Source organism: Tubulanus polymorphus, chromosome 1 (assembly GCF_964204645.1).
Source record: "Tubulanus polymorphus chromosome 1, tnTubPoly1.2, whole genome shotgun sequence".
NCBI classification, from domain to species: Eukaryota; Metazoa; Nemertea; class Palaeonemertea; order Tubulaniformes; family Tubulanidae; genus Tubulanus; species Tubulanus polymorphus.
The window spans coordinates 22669121-22693798 of NC_134025.1; the positions used below are offsets into that span (position 1 = coordinate 22669121).

A 24678-nucleotide genomic window follows, 5' to 3' on the forward strand; every position below is an offset into this window, starting at 1 on the left:
GTACGTCACCCGCGCGCGCCGGGGCCAAGTTCGGAAATAACCTGAATATCAGCTTGATTTCATGTGACTGAACTCAACATTGCTTTTGTCACAACACGGCCAGCAGGTACGCGTGTACTGCACTACAAGTAAGGGCCTTAATCACCTGATATCGCAGTGGTCATATCTAATCTTTGTTATGCCGAATGCGTATAAATATATCAGTGCCAGGGAAATGATCCACTTACATAATCTGGACGGCCTGACCAGGATATTTCAGAAACAACATAAGAAGAAGTAAGACATGGTACGGCGTTTCCTGATTTTAGCAGTGGTGATAGCCGTTTGGACACCCGTATTTACCAGCGGTAAGACAATATACAATAATTACATTCAAAATCAAAATTACTGGCTTTTTAGGCTTATTTGCAATATCACTTCTTGTTTGCCGTATTTGAGTGTACAAAGCTATAGACTACGGTGTCAGACTATTCTTTTAGACCGGTCTGGAAAGCGTTCTCATTTTTAAAAGTCAATGTAGAGCGTTGCTCAATTGTATCCGTTCACGCGCCTGCAAAAAATGACAGTAAAAAATTATCGCAGATATTCAAAAAATTTTCTCAATCTAGATTCATTCTCACGAAAGCTGCTATTGGCTTTGGAAAAAATACAGAGCAATGATACTTTAATTGACGCGTTTGAAGCACACGTCCGATTAGGTCAAGAAAAAAAACGCCAGGTACGTATTCCAAAAAAATTGATTTACAACCTTCGCGAAAATGAATAGTTAAGTTTCAACAATTTTCTCTTAAATTGTCTAAGCTAATGTAATAAAATCCTTCAAAATATGAAGATTGATGGCTAACTTCTCTAAAAGAAAAGCTTTTCCCTAGATTTTGTAATAAATTATTCGTAAGTGGACGCTCTCACTTTCTCGATTCCAATCCAAGAGGTCAATCGTTCTTTGTGCAAAGTATATTCGTTACGTTTCAAAAGATTGAATCCGTAAGAGCGACCTTGAAAATTGTTTGAATGAACTCGTTAAAATCTTGTACGTTGGATTCACGCCAAATATTTTTGCGCACAAACATGCATTGCCTTGGTCGCGGGTAAATTTACGGTTGGACACAGTTGGACAGTTTAGAAAGAATTATAAGCTTTTAAGCCAAGCTTAATTTAAAGATCGAATCTACATTGGTTTTCTGCATTCGCCCACATAAATCTTATCAGAAAGAAACAATAGGTAGATAAGATCACAACTTTGATGACCGAAAATCAATTAAAGGTCATCGAATATCCAAAGATATCTATCATCAGGCGGAATTAATAAACACATGCTAGTGTAGTAGTTTTTGTCTAAAATTGAACTCTTAGAAATCAAAATCAATTTGCAGACCAGATTGGTAGCGGCTAATACGTGGCCATGTCCATTACCGAAAGACCAAAGTGATGTTCCTACATCAGGTATAAACATATTATATGCATTTCAATAACATATAACAGCGTCCATGTAATTCTTCACCTTCCGTTTCTGGTAATTTACATTCTAGATCTGATCTAATTTCAATATATCATCTTTCAGTTCACAGACTCAAACCCCGTGATGTGAAAGTGATCGGGGCTATAGGTGATTCTATCACCGCCGGAAACGGACTCAATGCTTGGACCGTTATCGGCCTTCTTATTCAATACCGGGGATATTCCTGGAGGTATAGTATTCGCGTACTAGAAACGATCGATTTTTAAGACAGTTTATGATGAAATATTTCAATGAAGTTATTAATTTCTAGCATTGGTGGTGATAAGAAATATCCATCCGTCCCAACATTGGCAAGTACGTCTTCAGATTTGATATACTGAAGTGATTCTCAGTGAAGAAGTTGTTATGATATGATCCAAATGTGTTCGTATCAGATTAGATACATTGATCAAAATTGATAATTTATGGAATAATTTCAGATTTTCTACGACTTTATAATCCGGATATCACGGGTTACTCGCTGAAAACCGGGAGTGCTACTTCTAGATACGCCAATTTGAATGTCGCCGTTCCTGGATCAAAAGCCATGTACGTCTCAGATTATCATCTTTCACAGAACTTATTTCAGTTTTACTTTGATGCAACAGCGGGGTGGATTCAGGGGGTGGTCTCGGGAGTCCAGACCCCTGCCTGCCCAATGAGTTAGCCTTTTTCGTAAAGACCGAGATTGTCAAGCAAATTTGACAATCATTCTCACGCGGGATATTGCATCTCTTCTCCGATGGATTTCTTAAAGAATATCTAGCCCCAAGGGTGGGAACCACCAAGTGCATTACAAATGGCTGCTTTATCCAAGAAATACCTCTTCCCGCTTCCATGTCTAGAACCGCCTCTGTAAACCGTTAACAAAAATCTAATTCGCAAGTAATCATTCGCTTATTTTCTACTTAAGTGACATGCCAGGCCAGGCGCGAGTGCTCGTCGACAAAATGAAAAGGGACTCTTCAATAGACTTTCAGAACGATTGGAAAATCATTACTTTATTCATTGGCGGTAATGATTTGTGCGATTCGTGTGACGACAAGGTAATGATGTTGAAATCGATGTAGCGATTTCGATAAATTGTTTATATTTATGTTCAGCGTTAGTTTTTTTTCGGACGACATATTGAAATTGTAACATTTTTTAGGATATGTACGCCCCTGCTAAATACATCGGCTATATTCGAGACGCGCTGGATGTATTTCACGCGGAGGTCCCGCGGGCATTCGTCAATCTGGTTGAAATATTAGATGTGTCGGCCCTGAGTGAAGTACGCAATGGACTTATTTGCCCGGTCCTCCATTCGTAAGTATACCCTATGGCATCGACGAGGACCGAGATGGATTACAAATCTTGTCAAATATTCAATATTCAAATATTCAACTGTTGTAGAATAATTATATTTCAAACGAAATTAGTTTCTTTTTAGTAAAAAAAAAAAAAATTATTAAAAAAGAAAAAAGATAATTCTTAATGAAAAAAATTATTCCCGTGGTCTACGTAATCATTCGGATGTTATACTGGGTAGCTTCCGATGATTATTGTCACTTATCTCAAACTTTACTCTTTCATGTATACGCAGATTCCTGTGCGCCTGCGCTTCATATCCAGCCAACGCTCAGGCCGAGGAAGACCTTAAGAATCTTGTAAAATCCTACCAACGGGAAACGCGGGATCTAGTCGCGTCCGGTCGCTACGATACGAAGGATGATTTCACGGTGGTTCTGCAACCATTTTTCCGCGACACGAAACCGCCGCTGAATTCCAGAGTAAGAATTTGTCAGTCTACCAACAAGATTCGTGCCGTTGCAATTTTCGACGCTTCTTCCTGCATTTTATACGCATTTTCTCCATTTCAGGGCAAACCAGATTTGTCGTATTTTGCGCCCGACTGCTTCCATTTCAGCGATTTAGGACACGCCGCTGCTGCCGAGGCTTTGTGGAATAACATGGTATACTCGCTTGAAAAAATGCTGAAAAGGTTTTTTTCCATATATAGATTATTCATATATCCCCCTTCCATTTCTTGATAGGTTGAACCGGAGGGTGAAAAAAGAACTGACTGGAAACTCGGAGAACCATTGGAATGCCCGGAATCGGTAAAGTTCGTTCTAACCAGAAATACGCAAATGATTCCTCATAATCCTAAGCTTACAATCACTTGGAAAAACTTAGCAATTTTCTGCACTAGAAAAGTCGATATATTCATTTGAAATGTTTGTCCGTGTTTCAGAGTTTTCCGTATTTTTCCACATCGAAAAACAACGATCAGGTGAAGGCTGCCCGAGCGGCTACTGTCGCCGCTGGGAAATTCGGCGTTTCTCGTAACGCCAGACCTTCGCTATTGCGCGCACAACAGGAATCGTCCGAATCCACCGATCACTCTTCGTCAAGCTTTACCGGAGGCGTAATAGGCGGGGTAGTTCTTCTCGTCTGTCTGGCCGGAATCATTTTCGGGGTAGTTTTGTACCGCCGTCGAACGAACCGCGCGAGGTCGTCGTCGATCTTAAAAGATTCGGCGGCGAATACCGTTACATATTCTAATTTCATGTGAATATAATAAATATTGTTGTGATATATATAATCCGTGTAAAATCCTGTTATGTTGATCTACATTTCATATGGTGCTAGGAAATTTAGCATTTATTATTTCAATGTCATGTTAACTTTGTGTTTATAGATCTAAATTTTGTATAAATTTCATTTCGAAGATCGGTTTGCGATATCATATCATTTCAACGTGTCCGACTAGAAGACACTTGTATTTGAAACCATTCGATTATTTAATAAATACTAAAAATCTACGAACACTGTGCCGTGAAGCTTATTTTTTCGGAATTTCATTATCAAAGTGGAGTTTGTGTTCATCAGTCTTACGGTCAGTCGCACCTGACAACGACCCGCTGCATTTATTTGTTTCTTTTTAAAAAATGTCACTACTCTCTGATCTAGTGTTATGTAAAACAAACAAACCAAAAATATTTTGTGAAACTAAAAAAGCATTCTTGTTATATAACACTATATATTCAAGTGTTCTTTTACTTACGTATCTCTAGTTTTTTCAAAAAAAGTGTATTGCTTTTCGAAACCATTTATCCGAGATACGGATGTTTATTTTCTCGAATTCCCGTCGTGACAATAAATTCATATCTGTCACGACACGGGGCGATTTATAGGTCGGAATTTGAACACATCGAGACAAGTGTTTCTCAACAAAAAGGACGAAATAAAACCTGTCGGATGTAGGAAATGTATTAGTCGAAGGATTAACGCAAAACAGAAAACTGTCGCGCGCGCAGCCATGGTGACATGTATCTATTCTACTTTGCCGACGAAAAGTAAACGTGTTTTCACCGAGTCTATACACAACGACTCGTTACTAATCGACTTAAGCGGCTCTTGTCGCGTAAATATGACAACAGCTGTATCACGTTAAAGAATGGCACCGAGAAAGAAACATATCTTTTTACATTGTGACCGTAATAACGGGAATTAATTTCACACTGCGTCGCTCATATTCATGTATTTTGACGTATTCGCTTAAGTAGCGGTGACGAATGCACATTAAATGTCTACAGGACTGGTACTGGCGTGTAGTTTCGGCGCGCGATCGCGTAGCCATGTGTGAAATCAAACATATCTAAACACGGTACAAGTCCGCGCACAAGCTGCCGGTAGAGGAGGTAAAAAGAGAGGGTGCTTCTTAGGTGATTAACGGAGTGAAAAGGTGATCACTGATTTACGATGTTTATAACGGTGAAATTCGGAAAAAATGAATCGCTTTTGTGTAATCCGAGTTGTTCGGTTATAAACTTGTTAACGAACATCAAACAGCGAGCCGGATTTTCGGAAACGGGTGTCACTTTGGATCTATCGGACGAAAAAGGTAATAAAACAATTTGGACAATAAACAATGACAATCTAAATCTATATCGATAAAATCTATGAATAAATATTTAAAAATGTCTTGCGCGTGTTAGTATAGATTGCGGAATGTATGTTTCGCTGTCTATAGGATAAAACCTCGGGTGACATAAATGTCATTTTTGTGTCAAAAGTTTACAAAATTATCTGTTTCGATTAGATATAAACCGTGAAACACTGGTGTCGATAATACATTCGTCCGTATTATAGGCAACGATCTACGTGAATTGTGTCGTTACATAGATGGAATGTATTGACGCGTAATAATAATCTAATATATCATTAATGCAAATAGTTTTCATTCAGCGACCACTCTGTTTCATATACTATTAGGTAATTGATTTTATTTGCGTGTCTACCGCATTATTGAAAATGCCGGGCAGCCGAAATCAAACAACCGTTGCTCGGCATGCGTTTAGGAAAGATTTGATAAAAGCAATGAAAAAAGTGGCCCATATTTTCACGCGTGGTGCAGGTTGTATATATGTGATTTTTTAATAACGAATGCCATATATATATACGTATTTAGGAAATATATATTCAATCAAAGCAATGACGACATTAGAACAGATAAACTCTAATGGGTACGAATTAGAAAAAAAGTGGCCCATTTTTTCACGCGGGTTGCGGGTTGTCTATGTAGAATTTGTGAATGACATACATACGCATTCAAAACACTGAATTAAAAGCTCCAAAAAGAAAGTGGTTTTCAAACACTGTAATCGAACGTTTTTAAAACAGGTATATTCAGCTTTTCATATCAATTTCATTTCAAACAAAGACTTTGAAGATATTTGCCCGTTACGCTTAAGCAATCATAATTGATGACTTAAGGTAGGCTATGCACGATTCCTGGACTAGAATACACACCTTAATTGAATTTTACTGTGTCAAATTAACTCAAAATATTTGGCGTGCGATCACCGGTCCTTGTTATCTATTTCGGTTTCTTTTTTTGTCACCAAGGCATAAAGCAAACATTTTCTTCAATAGAAACCATGATAGGTGTATTTCAAAAGACTCATTGTTAGCTTTAAATCGAAATATACAAAACACTCGGTAAAGTAAGAATTTCTAAACGTTTTTAATGTAAAAATCCACGAAACATCAGGATCCAGTTCCACAGTTGTGAGTTAAAGTTAACTATGATTAAAATCTTAACTCGGAACTGTGGAACTGGACCCCTCTGTTTTACGTACAAATACAGTCAAGGTCCGTTAACGCCATCTTTTTAATGCAAATTTGCTCAATGTAACTCAAATCCAATGAAAATACCATACTTTATAACGCCAAATTCGTTTTGGTGCCGCTTTTTTCACTGGTCCCACAAGTGGCATTATTAAAGACTTAGCTGTATATATATTTCAGCTAATATTTCAAATGTTTTGAATGAAGAAAATTATCAAACGTGATAGTAATGTTGATTTTGGTCGTTTTGCAGGGTTAATTAAAGAACTGGACCTACATAAATATGATAACGCGAACAATTTTCTACAGTCACACAGTACCTACATTCTGGTCGAAAAACAATTGATAGACAATCACCACGACCCAGACGCGGGTCGCACTTCGCCGATACCTCCTCAATATCAGTACGTGCCGCTGCTGAAAGGATACGAAGAGCTATTTCCCGAGTATAAACTTCAAATTCCGCAACTAGAAAACAAAATACAACGAAAGCCACGTCTAAGCGCGAGAAAATCGCCGAGTCCGGCTGGCAAAAAGGTGAAGAAGAAATTGAGCCGGAAAAGATGAATAGTTTTTTTGTAGCGACCGTTATATTTCAATGAAGTGTAGGCTGACGATTGATGAGTAGTATTATTGAATTGCGGTGACGTTTATGTTTCTTATCGTGCCATATTGACAGAACGACGGTTTCAATTTTATGCGTATTTGAGGGTTTCTTAGCGTGACTGAAGTGAAGTAGCATCATTAGCAACCTTATAGATAGCATAACGACGCATACAACGAAGAGGTTTACGTGATGCTGGATTGATAGGTGTGATGATAGTCCGACGATACTAAATCAAATTCGTCAGAAATCACTCCTCTATGTGAACAAGTCTTATGTTGAATAAATATGTATATATTTACCTATTGTTTGCTCCTATCTTATATGAACGATGTCTCCATGGCAAAGGATACTTTTCTTCAGCAGAGGTTGAACACAATTTGCTATCGATTTACTGTCCCATACCTTCAAAGGACGCTGCGGTCCAGGGACACCGTGCCCACTTTGTGAAATGCTTGGAAATCTAGCGATTTCAATTCAACACCTCGGGAAGGAATACAGAATCTTTGCAATTGATCTCCGCTATTAGGAAATGCCATACCATTTCACTATCCAACGCCCCCTGTTGAACATACATGAACCAATCAAGGCAATATGCTGGGGCGTCGTGAAAGCTTTCCAAATTATCTAAATTCTGTCTACTGAAGCGAACGCAATAGCCCGTTGGGACTTGAAATACAAGCTGGCTGCGTTCAGAACACCGCAACGGACAAGGAAGGCTTTTTCTGGGGGGATAGAAGCGTCTTTAGACATAATCCACCGAAGACGTCCATCACGTATCACTGTTTAATTCATCGAAAGAGTAAATTAAAAAAACAAATTATACTTTCATAAACAAATTTGAATTCTTTATTTCCTCAGCTACTAAATATGCTACACACTACAGAAAACAGATCTGTATCGAGGTCGTAAAAACATCGCGGTCATAAACAATGTGAGCTGAATCGAAGTATTATTACCGAACAGGTCTCTTTTATTTTTCCTAGTAAATCATGTGTCGTATGGATTTATGTTTTATCAATAATGAACACGAACTGTAGAATTGCGACTGCTTTGATAATATCCAATACGATTATAAACCTGTCTCGGCCGAGAATACTCTGTCTAACGAGAAAACAGCTAATGAAAGTTGAATCGACACACAAATGCGGAGACACAACTGACGTATCCACTGTTTTTAATTATAAATTTTTGAATAATAAAATTTGCGTTTTGAATCCGTATAGAGTGAGTGTTTATCACATAACTCAGGAAAGGTCGGATACACAATGTAATATATACACTGAAACGAGTCGAAGACCGCTACAAATTCAAGCTTAAATGTTTGCATCGGCAGAACAACCTTGCTTCATTTTAAGCTTCCATATTTGTCTCTCAAAGTCATCTTACACGTGAAGGATATTTCTTTGGGAACTATTTTTAATCATCGATAAACAATTCCTATGCAACGGTGTGTAAATAAGACGTCAAAATGCAGCTTACATCATTCACAAAAGACAATTATTTACCTTCATTTCAAGTCGATAGACTATAACTCATCAAATATTTTTTTTTAGTTGTGCAAACGAAATAAAGCTTGTCCATATCGTAGATCAACTGTGAGATGGAAATGAATCGTAAAAAATATCTATGTAGCGATTCATCTGTCTGTTTATCTTTCATCATCGTTTGATTATGTAGTAACCGTTTGAGAGATATTCATTTTATTCACGTGATTACAGCCATCAAAACTGAATAATCCACCAATAGCTATCACGAGCAATGGTGCCGTGGTACATATGTATACTATTACGAATGTCAAAAGGTCAGCTGAATTATCCGAATTTTTATCTGAGATTATTCAAAACAGGCCCCCGCAGAACTTTTTTCTTCCGTCATTCTAAAGCATATCACCAAGTGGACTTAACATTAATAGGTAGTATTGTTCAGGTGACCTCAAGCTGTGAAGGATTCATTTTTGTTATGCTCTCCGGAAAATTGTCTTTCAATAAAATGCCTTTATCTCTGTTAGAGTCCAATTCATCTATGAATCCAAACCAATAGATAACCATACCAGGTCCGAATCTGTTAAAAATATAAATATAAAAATATAAGTCATACCACTTACTGATTCCATCTATGAACAATAAAGATATTGCTCTTTGCACTGATCAAATATTCATATCACTATGGATAGAAATTTACCCACCGATTCCAGTAACTCCAGAATTGATCTTTCAGGTAACCCTGATGACTGTATTCATCACCAAACGACGCCTTGCTCTCAATCCAATTCACTACATGGCCATCCACAGCTAGAATATTATTGATATATCATTAGAAAATATTCAAATTGTCCCTGCCCAAGAATTTTTATTTCACAAAAATTCTTGAAAGCGATGTTATGTGTACTTACCAATGGGAACTTCTAATTTGATATCCGGTGTTTTATCATATCCTTTCAGACGCATTTGATGTTCATCTAATATGAGATAGGATACATGGATGTTAATAATGGCAGACAATTCTCGGGTTGCGTTTCAACTCAACAATCCATATATTAATTACCTTGATAAGACAAATTATGTTTTTCGACAGCTTTCTTTAGGATAACCTCATATTGCTCTCCAATAGAGCTGAACATTTAGCTAAGGATTTTAAGCGCCTAAAATTATCTGAAGATCTGACCGGGGCTTACAACATCATAAAGGTTACTATAAACTTATATCAGCAATTCTTTCTAGTTATTTTCAAAACAACACGAAAATACCCATAATATCAATCATTTAACACTTGTAGTAGAAATATTACCAAATTTGACGATACAAGCAAGGATACTGTTTTATACAATCTGCCACAGGACCGCAGTACTCATCATTTAGAATACACTGAAATTCAAAATAATGTAGTCCAATTAGAATACTTTCGATTGAGAAGATATACTACTAATTAACGAAACTCCTAGTTCATTGAAAAACTTGGATACCATGTCGATCTGATAGGCTAGCACCGGATCTGGAATTGTTGTAGTATCTTTCAGCATTTTACTAATAACCGTTCTTGGATTGTTGCCTGAAACAGCAAAAAATGTTAAAATATTTCAGGCAGCCAAATACTGGGCAGACAGAGCAAAATCTCAACATACTCATTTCACTCTCAAAGTTTAAATGATGAAGGTGTCGTTCTAAGACAATCCGAGCGAACGGCATCGGGCTCAAATCAACCTAGAACAAAAGGAAAATTGACACAAATGCTAGAACAATGTATGAAAAAAAGAAGGACGATACCATTTGTTTTGCAGGCCTGACCTCATCCGCCAATTTTATTAAGACATCGTTGCCATCATTTCTTTTATCCAGATATCTTAAAGTACACAGTAACAAAATTATAGAGTAATGAACATTATCATAGATGTTCGCAATGAATTGGAATTTACCTCTGATAGTAATCTTCCATCACTTCGAGCGAGTTGTGCTTGTGAAATACACGCCTTGATTTTTTCTGCAAAATGCGATTTCCACTACAATGTATATTTGAATTTAGTTTGTGCGTACCGGTATTTATTTTGTGTATCGTAATTCAATTACCTGATATTCCAGAGAACAAATACTACCCAATGTATCTTTCGGTATGCTACAAATAAGAAACATGTTCCATTCTTAAAAGATGAAAAAAATTTATAAATTAATGTAGTTAGCAAAGATCTGATCTTAGTGAAACCCTTACTCTTTGAATTTCTGTACAACTGTATCGAAGTTGGGACGGCATTTGTGGCTTTTTATGAAGTCAACAATTTCCCTGTACAAACCTAAATGCATGGTTTTAACAAAATTCGCCGTATTATGACCTGAAAAGTAAAAATGGCAAAATTAAGAAAAAATCGTTTTTGTTCATTAATTAGTGCGACCTCAAATATGGCTTCGGAGGACTCGGGCGGAAGAAAGCTAATTTAAACAATTCTAAAGCAATCGAGTGAATGACAGCGTTACACATGTTCTCCGTCGGGTTCGAATCTAAATAGGGAATCTTTATCTCGACCACAAAAAGGTTAATTCCAACGTGAAACATACTTTAAAAGCGATTTTAATGGGATAATTTTTAGATTAGCTCGACGACCTTGACTGCGATCGATTATCTCGGAGCAGCGGGTAATTCAAAACAAAGATGGCTGCCATTCTGTTAACCACGTCCAAAAAACGACACGAAATCGTTTTGAAAATGCATTTCTAGTTCACGAAAGCTGCTCAGATCACGATGACTATGTGGGCATGAACATGAGTAAACGGCACCGCGATCTGTCTTATCGACTGAAGCTTTCAAATAAGCGTCAACAAACGTCAACAACTTCCATCAGTCAACAAACTCCTGTCAGTGTCACCTCGCCCTCGCCGACCACGACGACAGCAGCGCCATCATCAACCGGTGCGTATGATGGCACCATGAAAAAAGCTGAGCATCATCGCCGAGACATTAGAATGAGCGGCCTAGGGAAGAAGGATTCAGATAAGAGTGAATTTGGTAAATTAAAGAGAGCCTTGCTTGCTGCTGTGGCGTTAGTCAGTACCTAGCCGACAACACTGTGGCGTGGCGCCGTGGGACTTGTCACAATTGATGCCATGATGGATAGTGAATGCATGAAAAACCAGAAGACCGTAACAACGACTGGTATTCAGACTACAGTAGGCCCCTATCAGAGTCAATGACCAATCCCAGTATCTCTGTATCTCTGTATAATGAAGATATTCAGGGGTACTGGGGTCATTGATAGGCCTACTGCTTTTACCCATTCTCTATCAATTGTGACAAGTCCCTGTGATTGAATACATTACACTATTGGCCAAAGGGTCCGATTTAGGTTTTATGTGGGACAACATATTCCAGCACTCCATAAAAACCTTACTTGGACCCTTATATTGTAAGAATGTATTTGTTCTATTGTATGGCTTGAAAAAATAGCTTTTACTGTGTTTAATGTTGTATTGGTGATCTATTTCCTTGAATTTAGATAAAATGCAAATTTGAATTTGTTTACAGAGAAACTGTCAGGCTTCGATATGATGTCACCAATTGGCAGACGAAAAATGTGTATCCAACGAACTCCGGTTCAAGCGGTCATGTTGGATGACTTTAATTTTCAAGGCTCACAAATATCCGATTCACAAGCTGATGTTAAGTGGGATTGTACTTCACCTGAGGCTATCAAAAATGTCCAATTAGGTAGGTAGCTTGTTAGGTGCCTAATCGGTGATGGTAAGAATCAGATGGCCTTTGTGAAAATATCCGATCGTGAAACTAAACTACATACAGGTTACTCACCAGTAGAGGTAGCCTACTTACATATACTCAATGCCCAAAGAGAAAAAGAGGCCCAAAAATGATAAGAGCTATGCTTAATGTTATGCCTAATACTAATGAAATCATCAAAAGAAGGTCTATGAAAATTTTTGATACTGAATTTCTATCTATTTGCAGTTAATGGAGAAAGTAAAAGCCTGAATGATATGCTCAAGATAGTGTCCTCACAGGTAGCAATCACTGGAAGAATTATTTTAACAACTTTCAATCATCTCTTATCAAAAACTAATTAAGATATTTTTGAATCCCTTGTTCCAGTTCCACAGATTTTGGTTTAATTCAACTAATTAGATTCACTGTCATAGAATTGTCAGAATGTGGAGCGTTTCAAACCACCTCCCGTGTGGGCATGGTGTCCCTGAAACCCTAATCTCTATTTTTCAGCAAGCTCCAGTTCCATCGTCTACCCCGCCGTTACTCGGAATTTGGATGCAGAAAAACGATCACGAGTCGTCGTCGCCAAAACGAGCTATTCAAAAAACAAGGATGTAAGTAGTTCAGAGAAATTAATTTCGAGCTTAGAGGAAAATATTATTGAATTTTATACTGGTGATTTCCATCTCTGTTTTTGTCCTATCATATCATACCATATCATTATATACCATCAAAAAAGCCCATAGGCCTATGTAGATAGCCTCATTAGTTTAGATTCTTAGTGTCCTTTCTGATATAAGTACTTAAAGTACCTCTCTTAAACTGTTCTTTATGAGGGTGTCGCTATATAAAATAAGTCCTACGTAACGTCTCAAAGATTTGTCTTAAAATTTTCTATAAAATATAGTTTTCTCTTGTTGCTGTTGAAAATACTAGTGCTCTCTGTATCTATTTCTACGTGCTTTTAAGTTTCCCTGATTGTACTGTGGTGTGGGATGGCAAAGATATGGCTGTAGATTCAGACTCCTCGGCCGAGGAGCCGCTCGTTGTTTCACTTGGCGTTAATGTCAATCCATTCATCACTGGACAATTTGGATATTGTCAAACTCGCTTATGTCATCTTTAGTGAGACCATTTACAATATGAATTGGAACTCAAAAATAGTCAACGTATGTAATGTAATGACTCATGTGATGATTGCAAAGCGAGTTTGATTGTATTTCAATTTATGAGATAGAATGTACAATACAGTGTAAGCCAGAGTATACAGAATCTCATATGTTGCCCATGTAGAATTTATTTTGCCATGTCGAATATATTTTGTTAATTTTCATGTAATATTTAGGGGTATTCGGAAGGCAGGTGTTGAACGCCGCAGAAAAGATATATTATCGACGTCGTCTCTGGAATTATTGCAGCGATTAGCGGCTGTCGTCGAAAAACAAAAAGAGTAAGTAATTCAATCATAATTTCACTTTGAATATTCCATATAGATGAATAATTAATCTAGGTTATAGTACACAGAAGGTAAGTAAGCTGATTTGAACTTAAGTTGTCAGAGTTGAGGTACTATGATTAAGTCGCGACTTATCCAAATGACGACTTGCAGTAAAGTAAATGGAAGCGGGATTCACAAATAGAGTTGCGATGAATTGTCTGATGACTTTTTAGTGAGTTTTACTATATTTTTACAATTGTTTCTATCGCTGAATGTTATCGCTACTGATCATAGCAGTTTTCTGTTTTGATATCGAGGCAAAACATTTGAATTATGTTTCTTCTGAGGATGTGCAATGTTGCTTTTCTTTTCTATTTCTATTCGTGTTTCAGATACAGTGTTCATGAAACTATTTGTACATCAGGTTAGATGACAGTCTGACTTGTGCATCTGATGTTTGAGAATTAACTATTTTGTGATAATTTTTGTAGGCCGAAGCGAGTCGATTATCAACTCAGAACCGATCAGGATATGACTAGTACCGATTTATTCGATTCCGATGATGTGCCGGGATTTCCGACTCGATCTCAATTCGAACCTAGTCCGATTCTACATCCGACCGTCAGAATACAGTCGCAAAACTCAGCGGAGATTACTCACCGCTCGAGTAACTCACCCGCCGCAGCCGGTAACAATAGTAGTAAGGACATGTTTACCGACGAAAGTTGGGAGAATATTCCGTTGGACGTTGCGATAGTTGAGAATAAAGCAGTTGCCGATCGATCGAAAGCAAATCCCGATGTGGGCAATAAAAGCTGGGATGACGACGACTTGTTCAACTCGTCGTTTCTGATGAAAGCGACGCAAACGATGACTGACGAATTGTACGACGCGAATACGCAGAGGTTTCGCACTCCGCAACCGAAATCGACGGATGCTACAGACGTTTCACGTTTGCCCGGAAATTCGCGTTTTCCTCAGAATGTTTCGAACCAACGGAGACGATCACCGTCTGAAACGACGACGCCAGTAATCAGGCAAAAATTATTCGGACCCGCGCGAAATTCGAGTAAAAATCCAGCGAATTTTAAGGCGAAAAGTAACGTTTACAGGAATTCGAGTAAAAATTCCGATTCAAAAACCTCGAACACTACTTGCGTTAAAAAAGCTGTCGGCGATACGAACGTTTCGAAAATGAAAAATGCGTTCGCGAATAAGAAATCCCCGCCGTTGAAATTTTCTAGTCCGAAAGTGAACGCGCATTCGACGGTTCCCAGTTGGAAAGACACCAGTATAACGGACGATTTGCTGATGGAATTAGCGGAACCGGATGAAATTCTCGATAGTCAAGTGAGCCAGTTGAAGGCGAGAACTTATCAGAACCACGATGGCATCATCGCTCCAACGCCCGTAAATAACTTAAATAAGACTGCTTGTAGTAGAGGTAATTCCAAAGTCAATGATACGCCGAGCATTGCAGGGAGTTCTAGTAGTTCTATAGCGAAAAGTAACTGTGTTTCTTCGAGTCAGGCATCAACTGTTATCTTAGCAGTGTCCGACTGTCAGGATATTGCACCGAGAAGTCAAACGAAAGGCGAAAGTTTAGGTAAATTCCCTTTGACAAAAAGATATGACAGAGTTTTTGATCGAAATTATCTACCGGTAACTACCGGGAATTATCTACCGGGAAATTTCGGAGTGGTATGGCCGAGTGGTTAGAGCGCTTGCCTCTGGGAAGCCAGGTTCGAACCCCGTACATTGCCATAGTGTCCTCACAAGTGGCAAGACACTTATCCTCATTATTGCCTCTCTCCACTCAGGAGTAAATGAGTACCTGGCCTGAAAGATGACTCCTGAGCACTTGTTAGCCGCTCAGTGTTACTTCTCCCCAGGGAGAGATGACTGATACATGTTAAGAGTATCAAATGGCTGGGGTAATAATACGGAAAAATAGCTATATAAGACACATATTATTATTATTATTGAATTTGGATTTCATTTCTGGTTGTTCAATTTTTCTCCATGAGGGTTTCATTGTATCTGGGTTTGTTAAAATGTGGTTCCACTGTAATCCCAACTTTTTCTGCATAGTCGAGATTACTATTTCAGGATTTGATTTCTGTGATGATGAGATGTTGTCGGAGCCTGCTATTCTTGCAATGTTGGACGAGGTAGAATGTAAGTAAGGATGATAAAAAACCTTGTCTACACGTAAAAAGCATGAATCCAGAGGCGTTTTTATTGAAGCAACTCGAATCAACACGGATCGAATCGCCCATTTATTTAAGCAACGCGCCTACAACGATTTGCCTACAACGTCCATTTATTTAACCAAATCGCCAACGCGAGTACCCAATGCGACCAAATCGCTCATCGGAGCACTTTGATTCGATTTGCTACGACAGTGGAGCGTTCAGTGATAGATCAAAAACAAAATTGCGGCTTTTTTAATCGCAGAAAATTCGGGTTCCAGTTATGGAGAGTAGGGTCATTTATTTAAGGCGATTCGATTTGTACCCATGACAGTAATCGACGGAGCAAAGCGATTTTATACGAGTTGCTTAAATAAAAACGCCTCAGCATTAACAGAATTGTTTTATGCTTTCATTTTGCCTGCCTTTTCAGCTCAAGCCACTCAGAGCAGTCAAAGAAGCACGGGTAGCAGCTCCTTGAGTAGCAGTCAACCAAAATATTCCGCCGATGACATTGAGAAAAAGAAATTGGCTGCGATCAAAAGACGCCAGGAAAAAATAACTTCATCGCAAATAAGATACGCTTAATAACGATATCAGCATGTAAAGTGTTGAAGTTGGTTAAGAGGGCTTTGATTTAAGTTATGCTTGAAGATTTTGCAATTTATACCTCCATTAAGTGGTCATTTTCTTTTTGGTATAAAAATATGGTATAAACATACTTGATCAAGGTTACATTTTTAATTCAGAAAATAAATCAAGGTTTTTTGAATATATGACATGAAAATAAATTGAAATTTTGATAAGTTTAACAATCTTTTTTTCCGGTAGATTCAGTCATTATGATATTTGATTTATGAGTATTTGATTTAAAGAAAATCATGCCGAACAATTTATACGTGTAATTTGTGCATTTTAAATTCATTGAAATTTATTTTTACATATACTGGGTATCTATTGTGAGAATAACAACAGCTCATCATAAAATGTACACATGTAAATTATGAATAAAAATTGTATAGCTATCTTCTGAAATGGCGAGGTTTTGTTTAAATGTTAATTTAAAGGGATTTTGTAAGAGGATAGTATTTGAGATTGCTAGATGACCAGTGTTGAAAACTACATGTATAATAGTCTGAAAACCAGATGATGTACAGGTCCCCTGGGGAACAACGGCTAGATACTAGTCTACGTGTACAACTATTCATCAATCTTACAACAATTTTATTTAAAAAAAGAAAAAACAATCTATAAAACTTGATTTGCAGATGATGTAAATGCTGTTCATTCTACTCCGAATCAATTCCCCAACATCTCTTGTCGTAAAGCCTCACTGAATTCTTGCTGTCTAAGTATTCTCCGACTTTGTAGTAACCTGTAACAAAAAACCAATCCGTTGAAAATAAGGAGATAAATCATGGTGCCATTACATGAGGATTTCTATTTAGTTTGACATTCTGGCAAAATATTTACCTGCCAATATATTCGGATGTTCTTTGGAGAGTTGATATCTGTACGCTGTAATTAGAAAGAGATGATAGATTGAGTTTGTGACCGAAGTTGCTGTTGTCTCGCACTCTGGGATTTCTTACCTTGTGAATGGTTCATTTTTCGCCAGTAATAATAAGCAACGCATAATGCAGCAAATTCGACGACCAGGACTCCTTTTCCGATGTTCACCAACAAATTCGATTTCCTCGGTTGTTTTCTCATGATGATGGTACGAAGCCAGCTATGGTAGGTGAGGTAAAAACCCGGAAGTGATAAGCGAAACTACGGAAAAATACGAATAGTTTACGATTTCTTCGCGTAACTAGTGAAACAACACGCTTGAAACAAGTGTCTTAGAAATGCTTATGATATGCTGAGTGATTTACTACCTTCGCTAGCCCAAAATAAACTATTTGCGCGAATAAACACAGGAAAATTGAACGCTTCCTAACCCGGAAGTAGATATGTCCGGGTCGTAGTCCGTGAAACGTCAACACGTTTGTCAATCATCATCAGCACCATTAAACTCTAATTAGATGATATGAACCATTATTCAGACCCTAACGGTTTGATGTCCAAACCGTCTAGAATGGAACCGAATGGGAACATTGGTGTCGGGCGTCCTAACCATCACAGCCATAATCACAGTGGAGCTGGTGGTAAGGACTCTGCCGTGTTATCAGTTTTCAATTCAATTAATTAAATTGATCATATGTTATGAAAAATTAAAACATAATTGATAAATTGGGCTTATTGTTTAGCCTTTGTGAAAGTACACAATGGTTACACTATACAGGCAAAAATCACAATGTAGGCAGAATTTTTACACTGTTGTCGTCCCTGTCCACCCCCAATTTTTAATGCCCTTGAGTACACAGGCGATAGTAATGGAAAACATGTTAGAAACACGAGAACCATACTTAACTTACTACTAAATTTGACACTGAAAATTCCCATTTAGTTAATTTCTAATCGTATGTCTTCAATTTCATTCCTTTTTCCAGATGTGCGAATGAGAATATCATCGTCTGTTGACAGTCAGCCTTCACAGGTAAAGTTATTCTTGCTCCAGATTGAAGGAATTTTATGATTCAAATGCGGGAAAATGCATCAACGAGCATCTACCAGTACTTTGATAAAGAGTTTTTGGGGGGAAGGCCCTGCACCAGTCTTGGCTTATGACACCTTTTGAAAAAACTTCCACTAATCCTCTGGTCTTGCTAATTCCAAATTGCTTCCACCAGTCCAGTTACCAACCCATTATTGTAGAACTGGGCCTTCAAAATGATGATTGTTCTCTTTTAAAGATTTGACCTTTTTTCCAGGGTGTGATATATCCATTTCCAAATACATCGAGATCAATGGTTAAAAGATTTCAAAATGAGCTGTCGCAAGTCCTTCGTGAGAGACAGGTTGGTTAGACCCAAGTTTGAACATTTTATTCAGTACAACAAAATGGAGCAGGTTTTTATTGAACTAGGGCTAAAGTGAAATGATGCCTTGTTTCTCCTAATCGGCCGGGTCACTTTGGTGAACTGCATTAAAATTTTTAATCAGTTCATTTCTATAACTGCCGGGTCTGTTATTGTTAGCTTGATCATGATTTTTCAGGTCAGCGGAAATGAGAAAAAAGGTATCACTTTCACTGAGTTCACTTATTCTCATTTCCTGGAAATCTGTCTCATATTTTGCATTAATTATGAATCATGTGTATTTTATTTCAGGGAAAATTTATTTTCATGCTTCTGATTTTTAATGCCATCGTTACATCTACGCTTCTGGTTTGGAGTCATTCTACGGAAAGTATGGGTAAGAACATAAAATCACTGTATTCTTCTCTTTTTAACCTTTGATTATTTTTTCGATGACTACTCCAAGATTTATCATAACACAATGCATTTCAATATTTCAGGTTTAGCTGCGTATACGTATATAACTATTTTTGATATATTTGCGTAAGTATGTCTCATATTTCGAATGAAACAAACGCAAAAAATTGCATTGTCGAATAGTGATGAATTTGTGATGCAGTATGATTTTGATTTTAGATTACTCACTAGCCTTCTGACAATCTGGGTACAACAAAAATCCATGATGAAAAATACAGTATTTTCGTTTGGGTAAGAGAATTTGATCGCAATTGTTTTACTAATTGTGTACATTTTATTTCAACTTCGTTATCGTAATTTTCAGGTATGAAAGATTCGAGGTGTTAGCCGTATTTTCTTCCACTATGCTCGCGCAACTGGGAGCCTTATTCGTTGTAAAAGAATGGTAAGGACGATTGATATGGCTATTTCAATTTTCAACATGATGTTTTCAAAACATCCTCGAAAATTAACTCGCTCTTGGTTCTTTCTTTCAACAGCGTTGAACGAATAATACAGCAGCCAGATATTCACACGTGAGTATTCAACCCTCCGTTCAATTTATCCTGGATTTTAGGAATAGATATGAAAATAAATGATGTATTCAAAATTTGTTCTATAGTCGATGATTAGATTGCTTTCACAATAATGCCATGGAATTAGAACAGTTACATTTAACCCTTTAGTGCCTAAGGATGGATATATCAGTCTCATAGTAAATCCACATAATTGCCTGGAGACTGGTAAATCTGTCTTGCTCAAGCTAGCTGGTGCTGCTATCGTCTGGTTTTGAGTCTTATTAATTCCAAATCAGGCAGTCCAGAATCTTTTGACCTGTTTCACAGAAGAAACAGACTAATATTCCTTCTGAGTAACGCTTAGGCAATGAAGCACTTCCGATGGAAAAAATGCTAGGCACCATAAGGCTAGAAAAATTTGATTTTGTACATTATGCGTTTGTTTTGTAGAGGCCGACTACTGCCTGGTACTTGTCTCGCGTTTGTAGCACATTTGATCATTACGTATAGCATAAAAAATCGTGCATTTAATCACGTCATTGATGCTTCGAGTTCGAGTTGGCTTCAGGAACACGTCGCTGATATGAGCGAAAGGTAAAGGAGAGAACGATTTTATTTTAAAAAAATGGGAAATCTTCCTAATTAAGACAACACTGGTAGTATTTAACTTTAATGCTAACATTACGATCTTCTATTCTTTCCACAGTTTATGTCATTACATTCCTGGACTGAGTAAATTACTGTTACCCCGAATCAATCCATTTGCACTGGTAGGATTCTCAGCCGGTCTGGCCTTGGTTTTAGCACATTTTGTCATCGATGTTTAGTGAGTACATTTTGTGATTATAGATTACTGAAATCACTTATAAATGTCTAGTGCTATTGTTTTGACTAATGTATAATAATATATTTCAGTAACTATCATTTGGCTGATAGTGTAGCTGCTCTGTCGATCGCTATAATGACTTGTGGTACTATGTTCCCGATGGCTTCTTACAGTGGTAAAATACTTCTACAGGTAAGTTCAATGTGTACCTTGAAATGGATATTGAATGGTTGATTCAACTTGAAATATGCTCTATTTATGGCCATTTCTAGCTGCAGTGCTAATTTTATGTAAATATTAAAAACGGTAAGTTTCATTTGCTCTACATATTGCTGGGCTAGAAATGTATTCGATCCTTTGGGCCCTAGTCTTAAGTTTGAAAACCTCTAATTTCGACTCTTTCCCATTACTGTAGACAACTCCTTCACACATGATTGGACAGCTGGATAAATGTCTGAGAGAAGCCTCAACTTTAGACGGTGTCTTAGAATTCAGACACGAACATTTTTGGACGCTGTCTTTCGGCAAATTGGTACGATTCGTCGATTTACGTATTCATCTTAGAAAATATCTGATTATTGAAAGCTCACATTCAAAATAAAAAACATCATGAATCGTTTCTTACTACTTTTTAGGCTGGTTCGCTTCACGTAAGGATACGCAGAGATGCGAATGAACAAATGGTGCTCGCTCACGTAACGAATCGCCTTTCGACGCTCGTTTCGAATTTGACGATACAGATATTCAAAGACGACTGGGCGACGCGAGCTTCGGTTTATCAGTTACTGGGCAACGCTCCGAAATATGGAACCGGCATCGGCACGTCGTCTCCGCCGCGGAAGCTTCCATCACCGTCTAGTTTCAACGACAATATACCGCTGTCCGCGTATCGAGCAGCGCCCGTTATTCCTAGTTTAACACCATTTAGTAGCCCCGTTAGCGGAACTTCTAATACGCATGGTCAAACGACCAATGCTTTTACTTCGCCATCGTTTAACGCGAGGACAGTACCGAACAGCTCTACGAATCTTGGAGCATCGAATTTTAGCTCGTCGTTTTCCAGTCCATCTCCACGCCCGTTACAACAACAAAAACCGGTTATTTCGTACGCTTTGCCGCCGCTGACGAATTCAACGGCTCCGCGAACTGCCATTCCGTATAACAGTCATATATCGCTAGGACTAAAAAACCAACACACGCATCATCAACACTGAACAAGGTTTGTTATTTGGATTTATAGATAATCGGAATTCGTTTTGTGTAAAAATGATCGCACGCTTGAATGGTGCAAGATAAGAGGAGTACAGGCAGCATCACGAATAGTGCAATGAATTTTGGAATTTGCTAAGAATTATCCAACGGGTACCAGTTCTTACCGCTGCCATTTTACTATCGATTCTCTTCTTTCGTTCAAAATGATCACTTGAATTGTTTTGGTGCAGTTTCGAATTTTGCACTTGTAATGAAGATGGTATTTCTGTTTGTATTTTGTAAATCATGTTAACCAATAAAAAATTAAAAATCCAGATTTCACTTTTTGATTTTTGGCATTTTGGTCTTGCTTAGATGTAGTCACAAAATTAATGAAATCATTTCAAGTTTTTGAAGAAAAAATATTTAAGTCTGGATGAAACGTCAATCAATTTTTATCGTTACCAGAAGTAAATTCCTTTTCGAATCCGAAGTCCGGAACCGTGAAATAATTCTTTCTACTCCGAGTCCAATTACGCGTTTTATTCTCGCTGTAGCTATGGCTGCCGTGTAAACAATTTTCAGAAATATTTGCACTTAAATAATCGTCCTTTCTACAAAATTCCACCACTGCGACTTAAAGGTTGTTCAAACGTATATAGGAATGTATATTTCATAATGTGACTTTTTGTAATAGGCCTACGTTTTCGATAATGATCTCCAGGGTCCAGTTTTAAGTTTCATAAAACAGTTTTTACCTTCTTTTTTCTTTCTTCTTCCATTCCACAAGTTCAACCCTTTCATTGCTAATAAATTGACACCCGAAAGTGTTAGAGATAATAAGATAATAAGAAATATTTTGACAAATACTGCCCCAATGTTTCGAATGATGGGTATACCGTTACTTAGTTATAGTGTGTCTACACCGCTATCCTACGGCAACCATAAATGATGCGCATCAAGCTTTACTAACAACTGTAAATCTCTTTTCTCTAGGTGTGAGATAATTTGAAAGATGGCTGAAGTACATGTAATTGGTCAGATTGAAGGAGCTAGTGGCTTCCCTGATCATAGCTTGTTCTGCAAATGGGGAATACACACTGGTATGTTTTATGTCATAGTAGGTCTAAAGCTGAAAGGCTACATACTCTGTAAAAAAATAAAGCCTGATGAGTGGGCGGCTATGACTGGTTGCCTTGTTTCACTAGTCTTTATTGCTAGGTACCATTTAACATTAGTTCTAGGGGGATTTGATAATGAATCATTCTAAAGGAGTTGAGTTGGAAATTGTAAAGGCTATAGGCTATTCACATGAAGATCATAATGAGTGACCTGGAACAAATAGGTCAAGTTTAAGGATTTAAGAATTTTTTTTTCAAAAATCACATTCTATTTGTAGGTGGTGCCTGGAAAGTGTTGTCTGGTCTAAATGAGGGCCAAACTCAGGTTGACAATCCACAGTCTGAAGAACGAGCCCACTGGTGTCATCCCATTGATTTACATTTTGCTACAAAAGGTCTTCAAGGTGGGTTATTTGGTCCTGAAAGGACACAGAAAGAATTTGCCAGCATTATTCTATCAACACTTCCAAAAATGAACCGGGGAACTCTACAGAAAATCTGCTTAAAATAGACAAATGAATTTAGAATTTTATATTAGGCCTATGTGTTATCTTAAGTTATCTTAATTCATCTTATCTTTTATCTTTATATTTAATTTTTATTAGGCCTATTATCTAGAAATTATAATAATAGCTAGGTTAACTGGGTTTACTCTTTATTTATACTTGTTTTTTCTTTTAATCTAATTCGATATGACTAGAGCTGTTCCCTGCTATTGGGCCTATTTGAGTAAATGAATTTCTTTTATTCTAGGCTGGCCAAAAATACACTTTCAAGTGTGGCATCAGGATAAATTCGGACGGAATGAATTGTACGGATACGGCTTTTGTCACTTACCCTCATCGCCGGGAACTCATCTTATAGACTGTCCCACGTGGCGTCCGGTCGGTACATTTCGTGAACAGGTGTCTCAACAGTTTCTCGGCGGCGGACCTCAGTTACGCAATCCGGATTTGATATACAGCGGCGCGTATCGTTACAAACTGCATACATTAGCTATGGGACACGTACATTTACACGTGAATATCATATTGAGGAACTTCGAGAAGTTCGGAATCGAATGCTAGTTGATATCGCTCGGCGAATGAGAGTTCAGTATTTTATACAGAAAGATTCGTATGTGGGATGTAGCACTGAATGATAGTACTCGTTTGTGTCTGCAACAATCTCAAATTGAACAGTGCCTGTCCTCCCATGTTGAGTGGATGAGTTGCCTGAATTTGTTTTCATGCCAAAAGGAAAACAATTGTTTCGAAATATTTTAAAGTTTTATATTATTAGTAATATACGTGTACCGTGAAATATTGAAGTTAGTAATGGTAGGGTTATATGAAAATGTATGAATGTGAATCTAATTTGTTCATCTTTCTTGTACCTGGTTTATATGGTAATACATTTATACCTAAATTTTCATCTGCCAATTTATATATCATTCTTATTGATCTTAGTTGAGAATCCTGGCTTCGCATCATCATTAGTTTGCTCAACTTCTCATCTTGAAGAGTCCATTCAGACTTGATGCAGTTTATCACGCTGCCATCGCTTCTTAGCACTAGCTCATCAGCTTTCAAGATTTGTTGACCAAGCAAGCGGAACAGAATAGGCATC

General features: G+C 37.7%; 7 protein-coding genes across 9 annotated transcripts; 5 read left to right on the forward strand and 2 right to left on the reverse strand.

Moving 5' to 3' along the window:
* Nucleotides 1-96: 96 nt before the first annotated feature.
* LOC141909326 (phospholipase B1, membrane-associated-like) lies at nt 97-4291 on the forward strand. Its single transcript, XM_074799738.1, has 12 exons — nt 97-347; nt 609-718; nt 1374-1443; nt 1562-1688; nt 1770-1813; nt 1939-2047; nt 2412-2544; nt 2649-2806; nt 3084-3270; nt 3361-3453; nt 3535-3600; nt 3735-4291. Exons 1-12 carry the CDS (start codon nt 284-286, stop codon nt 4053-4055), a joined length of 1482 nt encoding a protein of 493 aa, XP_074655839.1. The 5' UTR covers nt 97-283; the 3' UTR covers nt 4056-4291.
* A 761-nt stretch (nt 4292-5052) lies between these two features.
* LOC141915060 (uncharacterized protein CXorf65 homolog) lies at nt 5053-7437 on the forward strand. The gene is made up of 2 exons (XM_074806465.1): nt 5053-5387; nt 6867-7437. Exons 1-2 carry the CDS (start codon nt 5246-5248, stop codon nt 7178-7180), a joined length of 456 nt encoding a protein of 151 aa, XP_074662566.1. The 5' UTR covers nt 5053-5245; the 3' UTR covers nt 7181-7437.
* Nucleotides 7438-8078: 641 nt separating this feature from the next.
* LOC141903620 (CDAN1-interacting nuclease 1-like) lies at nt 8079-11312 on the reverse strand. Its single transcript, XM_074791827.1, has 12 exons — nt 11267-11312; nt 10923-11043; nt 10784-10829; nt 10633-10697; nt 10505-10559; nt 10342-10420; nt 10183-10268; nt 10035-10084; nt 9765-9832; nt 9613-9678; nt 9406-9511; nt 8079-9281 (listed from the first exon to the last, which is right to left on the reverse strand). The coding sequence occupies exons 2-12, from the start codon at nt 11012-11014 to the stop codon at nt 9143-9145; spliced, it is 852 nt and encodes a 283-aa protein (XP_074647928.1). The 5' UTR covers nt 11015-11043; nt 11267-11312; the 3' UTR covers nt 8079-9142.
* On the forward strand, nt 11215-16781 carry LOC141903611 (uncharacterized). The gene is made up of 9 exons (XM_074791815.1): nt 11215-11243; nt 11427-11714; nt 12231-12413; nt 12669-12721; nt 12936-13039; nt 13771-13875; nt 14355-15469; nt 15973-16041; nt 16489-16781. Exons 2-9 carry the CDS (start codon nt 11465-11467, stop codon nt 16641-16643), a joined length of 2034 nt encoding a protein of 677 aa, XP_074647916.1. The 5' UTR covers nt 11215-11243; nt 11427-11464; the 3' UTR covers nt 16644-16781.
* Nucleotides 16782-17264: 483 nt separating this feature from the next.
* LOC141900041 (protein CEBPZOS-like) lies at nt 17265-18041 on the reverse strand. The gene is made up of 4 exons (XM_074786748.1): nt 17936-18041; nt 17648-17828; nt 17529-17573; nt 17265-17430 (listed from the first exon to the last, which is right to left on the reverse strand). The coding sequence occupies exons 2-4, from the start codon at nt 17766-17768 to the stop codon at nt 17345-17347; spliced, it is 252 nt and encodes an 83-aa protein (XP_074642849.1). The 5' UTR covers nt 17769-17828; nt 17936-18041; the 3' UTR covers nt 17265-17344.
* Nucleotides 17827-22259, forward strand: LOC141900029 (zinc transporter 6-A-like). 2 transcript variants are annotated; one of them, XM_074786726.1, is made up of 13 exons: nt 17827-18205; nt 18551-18597; nt 18872-18958; nt 19271-19355; nt 19459-19501; nt 19595-19666; nt 19740-19820; nt 19915-19950; nt 20383-20526; nt 20639-20758; nt 20848-20950; nt 21174-21290; nt 21394-22259. In XM_074786726.1, exons 1-13 carry the CDS (start codon nt 18088-18090, stop codon nt 21970-21972), a joined length of 1632 nt encoding a protein of 543 aa, XP_074642827.1. In that variant the 5' UTR covers nt 17827-18087; the 3' UTR covers nt 21973-22259. The 2 variants fall into 2 exon arrangements, with proteins under 2 accessions (XP_074642827.1, XP_074642837.1); XM_074786736.1 differs by lacking the exons at nt 17827-18205; nt 18551-18597; nt 18872-18958 and adding an exon at nt 18971-19010.
* A 241-nt stretch (nt 22260-22500) lies between these two features.
* On the forward strand, nt 22501-24476 carry LOC141914743 (B9 domain-containing protein 2-like). Of its 2 annotated transcripts, none has more exons than XM_074806028.1 (4): nt 22501-22592; nt 22946-23052; nt 23349-23474; nt 23824-24473. In XM_074806028.1, the coding sequence occupies exons 2-4, from the start codon at nt 22965-22967 to the stop codon at nt 24135-24137; spliced, it is 528 nt and encodes a 175-aa protein (XP_074662129.1). In that variant the 5' UTR covers nt 22501-22592; nt 22946-22964; the 3' UTR covers nt 24138-24473. The 2 variants fall into 2 exon arrangements, with proteins under 2 accessions (XP_074662129.1, XP_074662130.1); XM_074806029.1 differs by having other exon boundaries at nt 22512-22608; nt 22943-23052; nt 23824-24476.
* Nucleotides 24477-24678: the final 202 nt, after the last annotated feature.

Bases quoted from the DNA above. Each gene is read 5' to 3' on its own strand.
- LOC141914743 (XM_074806028.1), top strand. From the start codon at position 22,965: ATGGCTGAAGTACATGTAATTGGTCAGATTGAAGGAGCTAGTGGCTTC. The intron at 23,053-23,348 runs GTATGTTTTATG...TTCTATTTGTAG, and splicing joins CAAATGGGGAATACACACTG to GTGGTGCCTGGAAAGTGTTG. The intron at 23,475-23,823 runs GTGGGTTATTTG...CTTTTATTCTAG, and splicing joins TGCTACAAAAGGTCTTCAAG to GCTGGCCAAAAATACACTTT.
- LOC141903611 (XM_074791815.1), top strand. From the start codon at position 11,465: ATGAACATGAGTAAACGGCACCGCGATCTGTCTTATCGACTGAAGCTT. The intron at 12,414-12,668 runs GTAGGTAGCTTG...ATCTATTTGCAG, and splicing joins TATCAAAAATGTCCAATTAG to TTAATGGAGAAAGTAAAAGC. The intron at 12,722-12,935 runs GTAGCAATCACT...TCTATTTTTCAG, and splicing joins TCAAGATAGTGTCCTCACAG to CAAGCTCCAGTTCCATCGTC.
- LOC141903620 (XM_074791827.1), bottom strand. From the start codon at position 11,014: ATGCATTTAGGTTTGTACAGGGAAATTGTTGACTTCATAAAAAGCCAC. The intron at 9,679-9,764 runs GTAATTAATATA...ATCTCATATTAG, and splicing joins ACATAATTTGTCTTATCAAG to ATGAACATCAAATGCGTCTG. The intron at 9,282-9,405 runs GTGGGTAAATTT...TATTTTTAACAG, and splicing joins TTCTGGAGTTACTGGAATCG to ATTCGGACCTGGTATGGTTA.
- LOC141909326 (XM_074799738.1), top strand. From the start codon at position 284: ATGGTACGGCGTTTCCTGATTTTAGCAGTGGTGATAGCCGTTTGGACA. The intron at 1,814-1,938 runs GTACGTCTTCAG...GAATAATTTCAG, and splicing joins ATCCGTCCCAACATTGGCAA to ATTTTCTACGACTTTATAAT. The intron at 2,545-2,648 runs GTAATGATGTTG...AACATTTTTTAG, and splicing joins GCGATTCGTGTGACGACAAG to GATATGTACGCCCCTGCTAA.
- LOC141900029 (XM_074786726.1), top strand. From the start codon at position 18,088: ATGAACCATTATTCAGACCCTAACGGTTTGATGTCCAAACCGTCTAGA. The intron at 18,598-18,871 runs GTAAAGTTATTC...CCTTTTTTCCAG, and splicing joins TTGACAGTCAGCCTTCACAG to GGTGTGATATATCCATTTCC. The intron at 19,502-19,594 runs GTAAGTATGTCT...TTTTGATTTTAG, and splicing joins ACTATTTTTGATATATTTGC to ATTACTCACTAGCCTTCTGA.
- LOC141915060 (XM_074806465.1), top strand. From the start codon at position 5,246: ATGTTTATAACGGTGAAATTCGGAAAAAATGAATCGCTTTTGTGTAAT. The intron at 5,388-6,866 runs GTAATAAAACAA...GTCGTTTTGCAG, and splicing joins GGATCTATCGGACGAAAAAG to GGTTAATTAAAGAACTGGAC.
- LOC141900041 (XM_074786748.1), bottom strand. From the start codon at position 17,768: ATGAGAAAACAACCGAGGAAATCGAATTTGTTGGTGAACATCGGAAAA. The intron at 17,574-17,647 runs GTAAGAAATCCC...TTCTAATTACAG, and splicing joins AAAAATGAACCATTCACAAG to CGTACAGATATCAACTCTCC. The intron at 17,431-17,528 runs GTAAATATTTTG...TTTTTGTTACAG, and splicing joins ACATCCGAATATATTGGCAG to GTTACTACAAAGTCGGAGAA.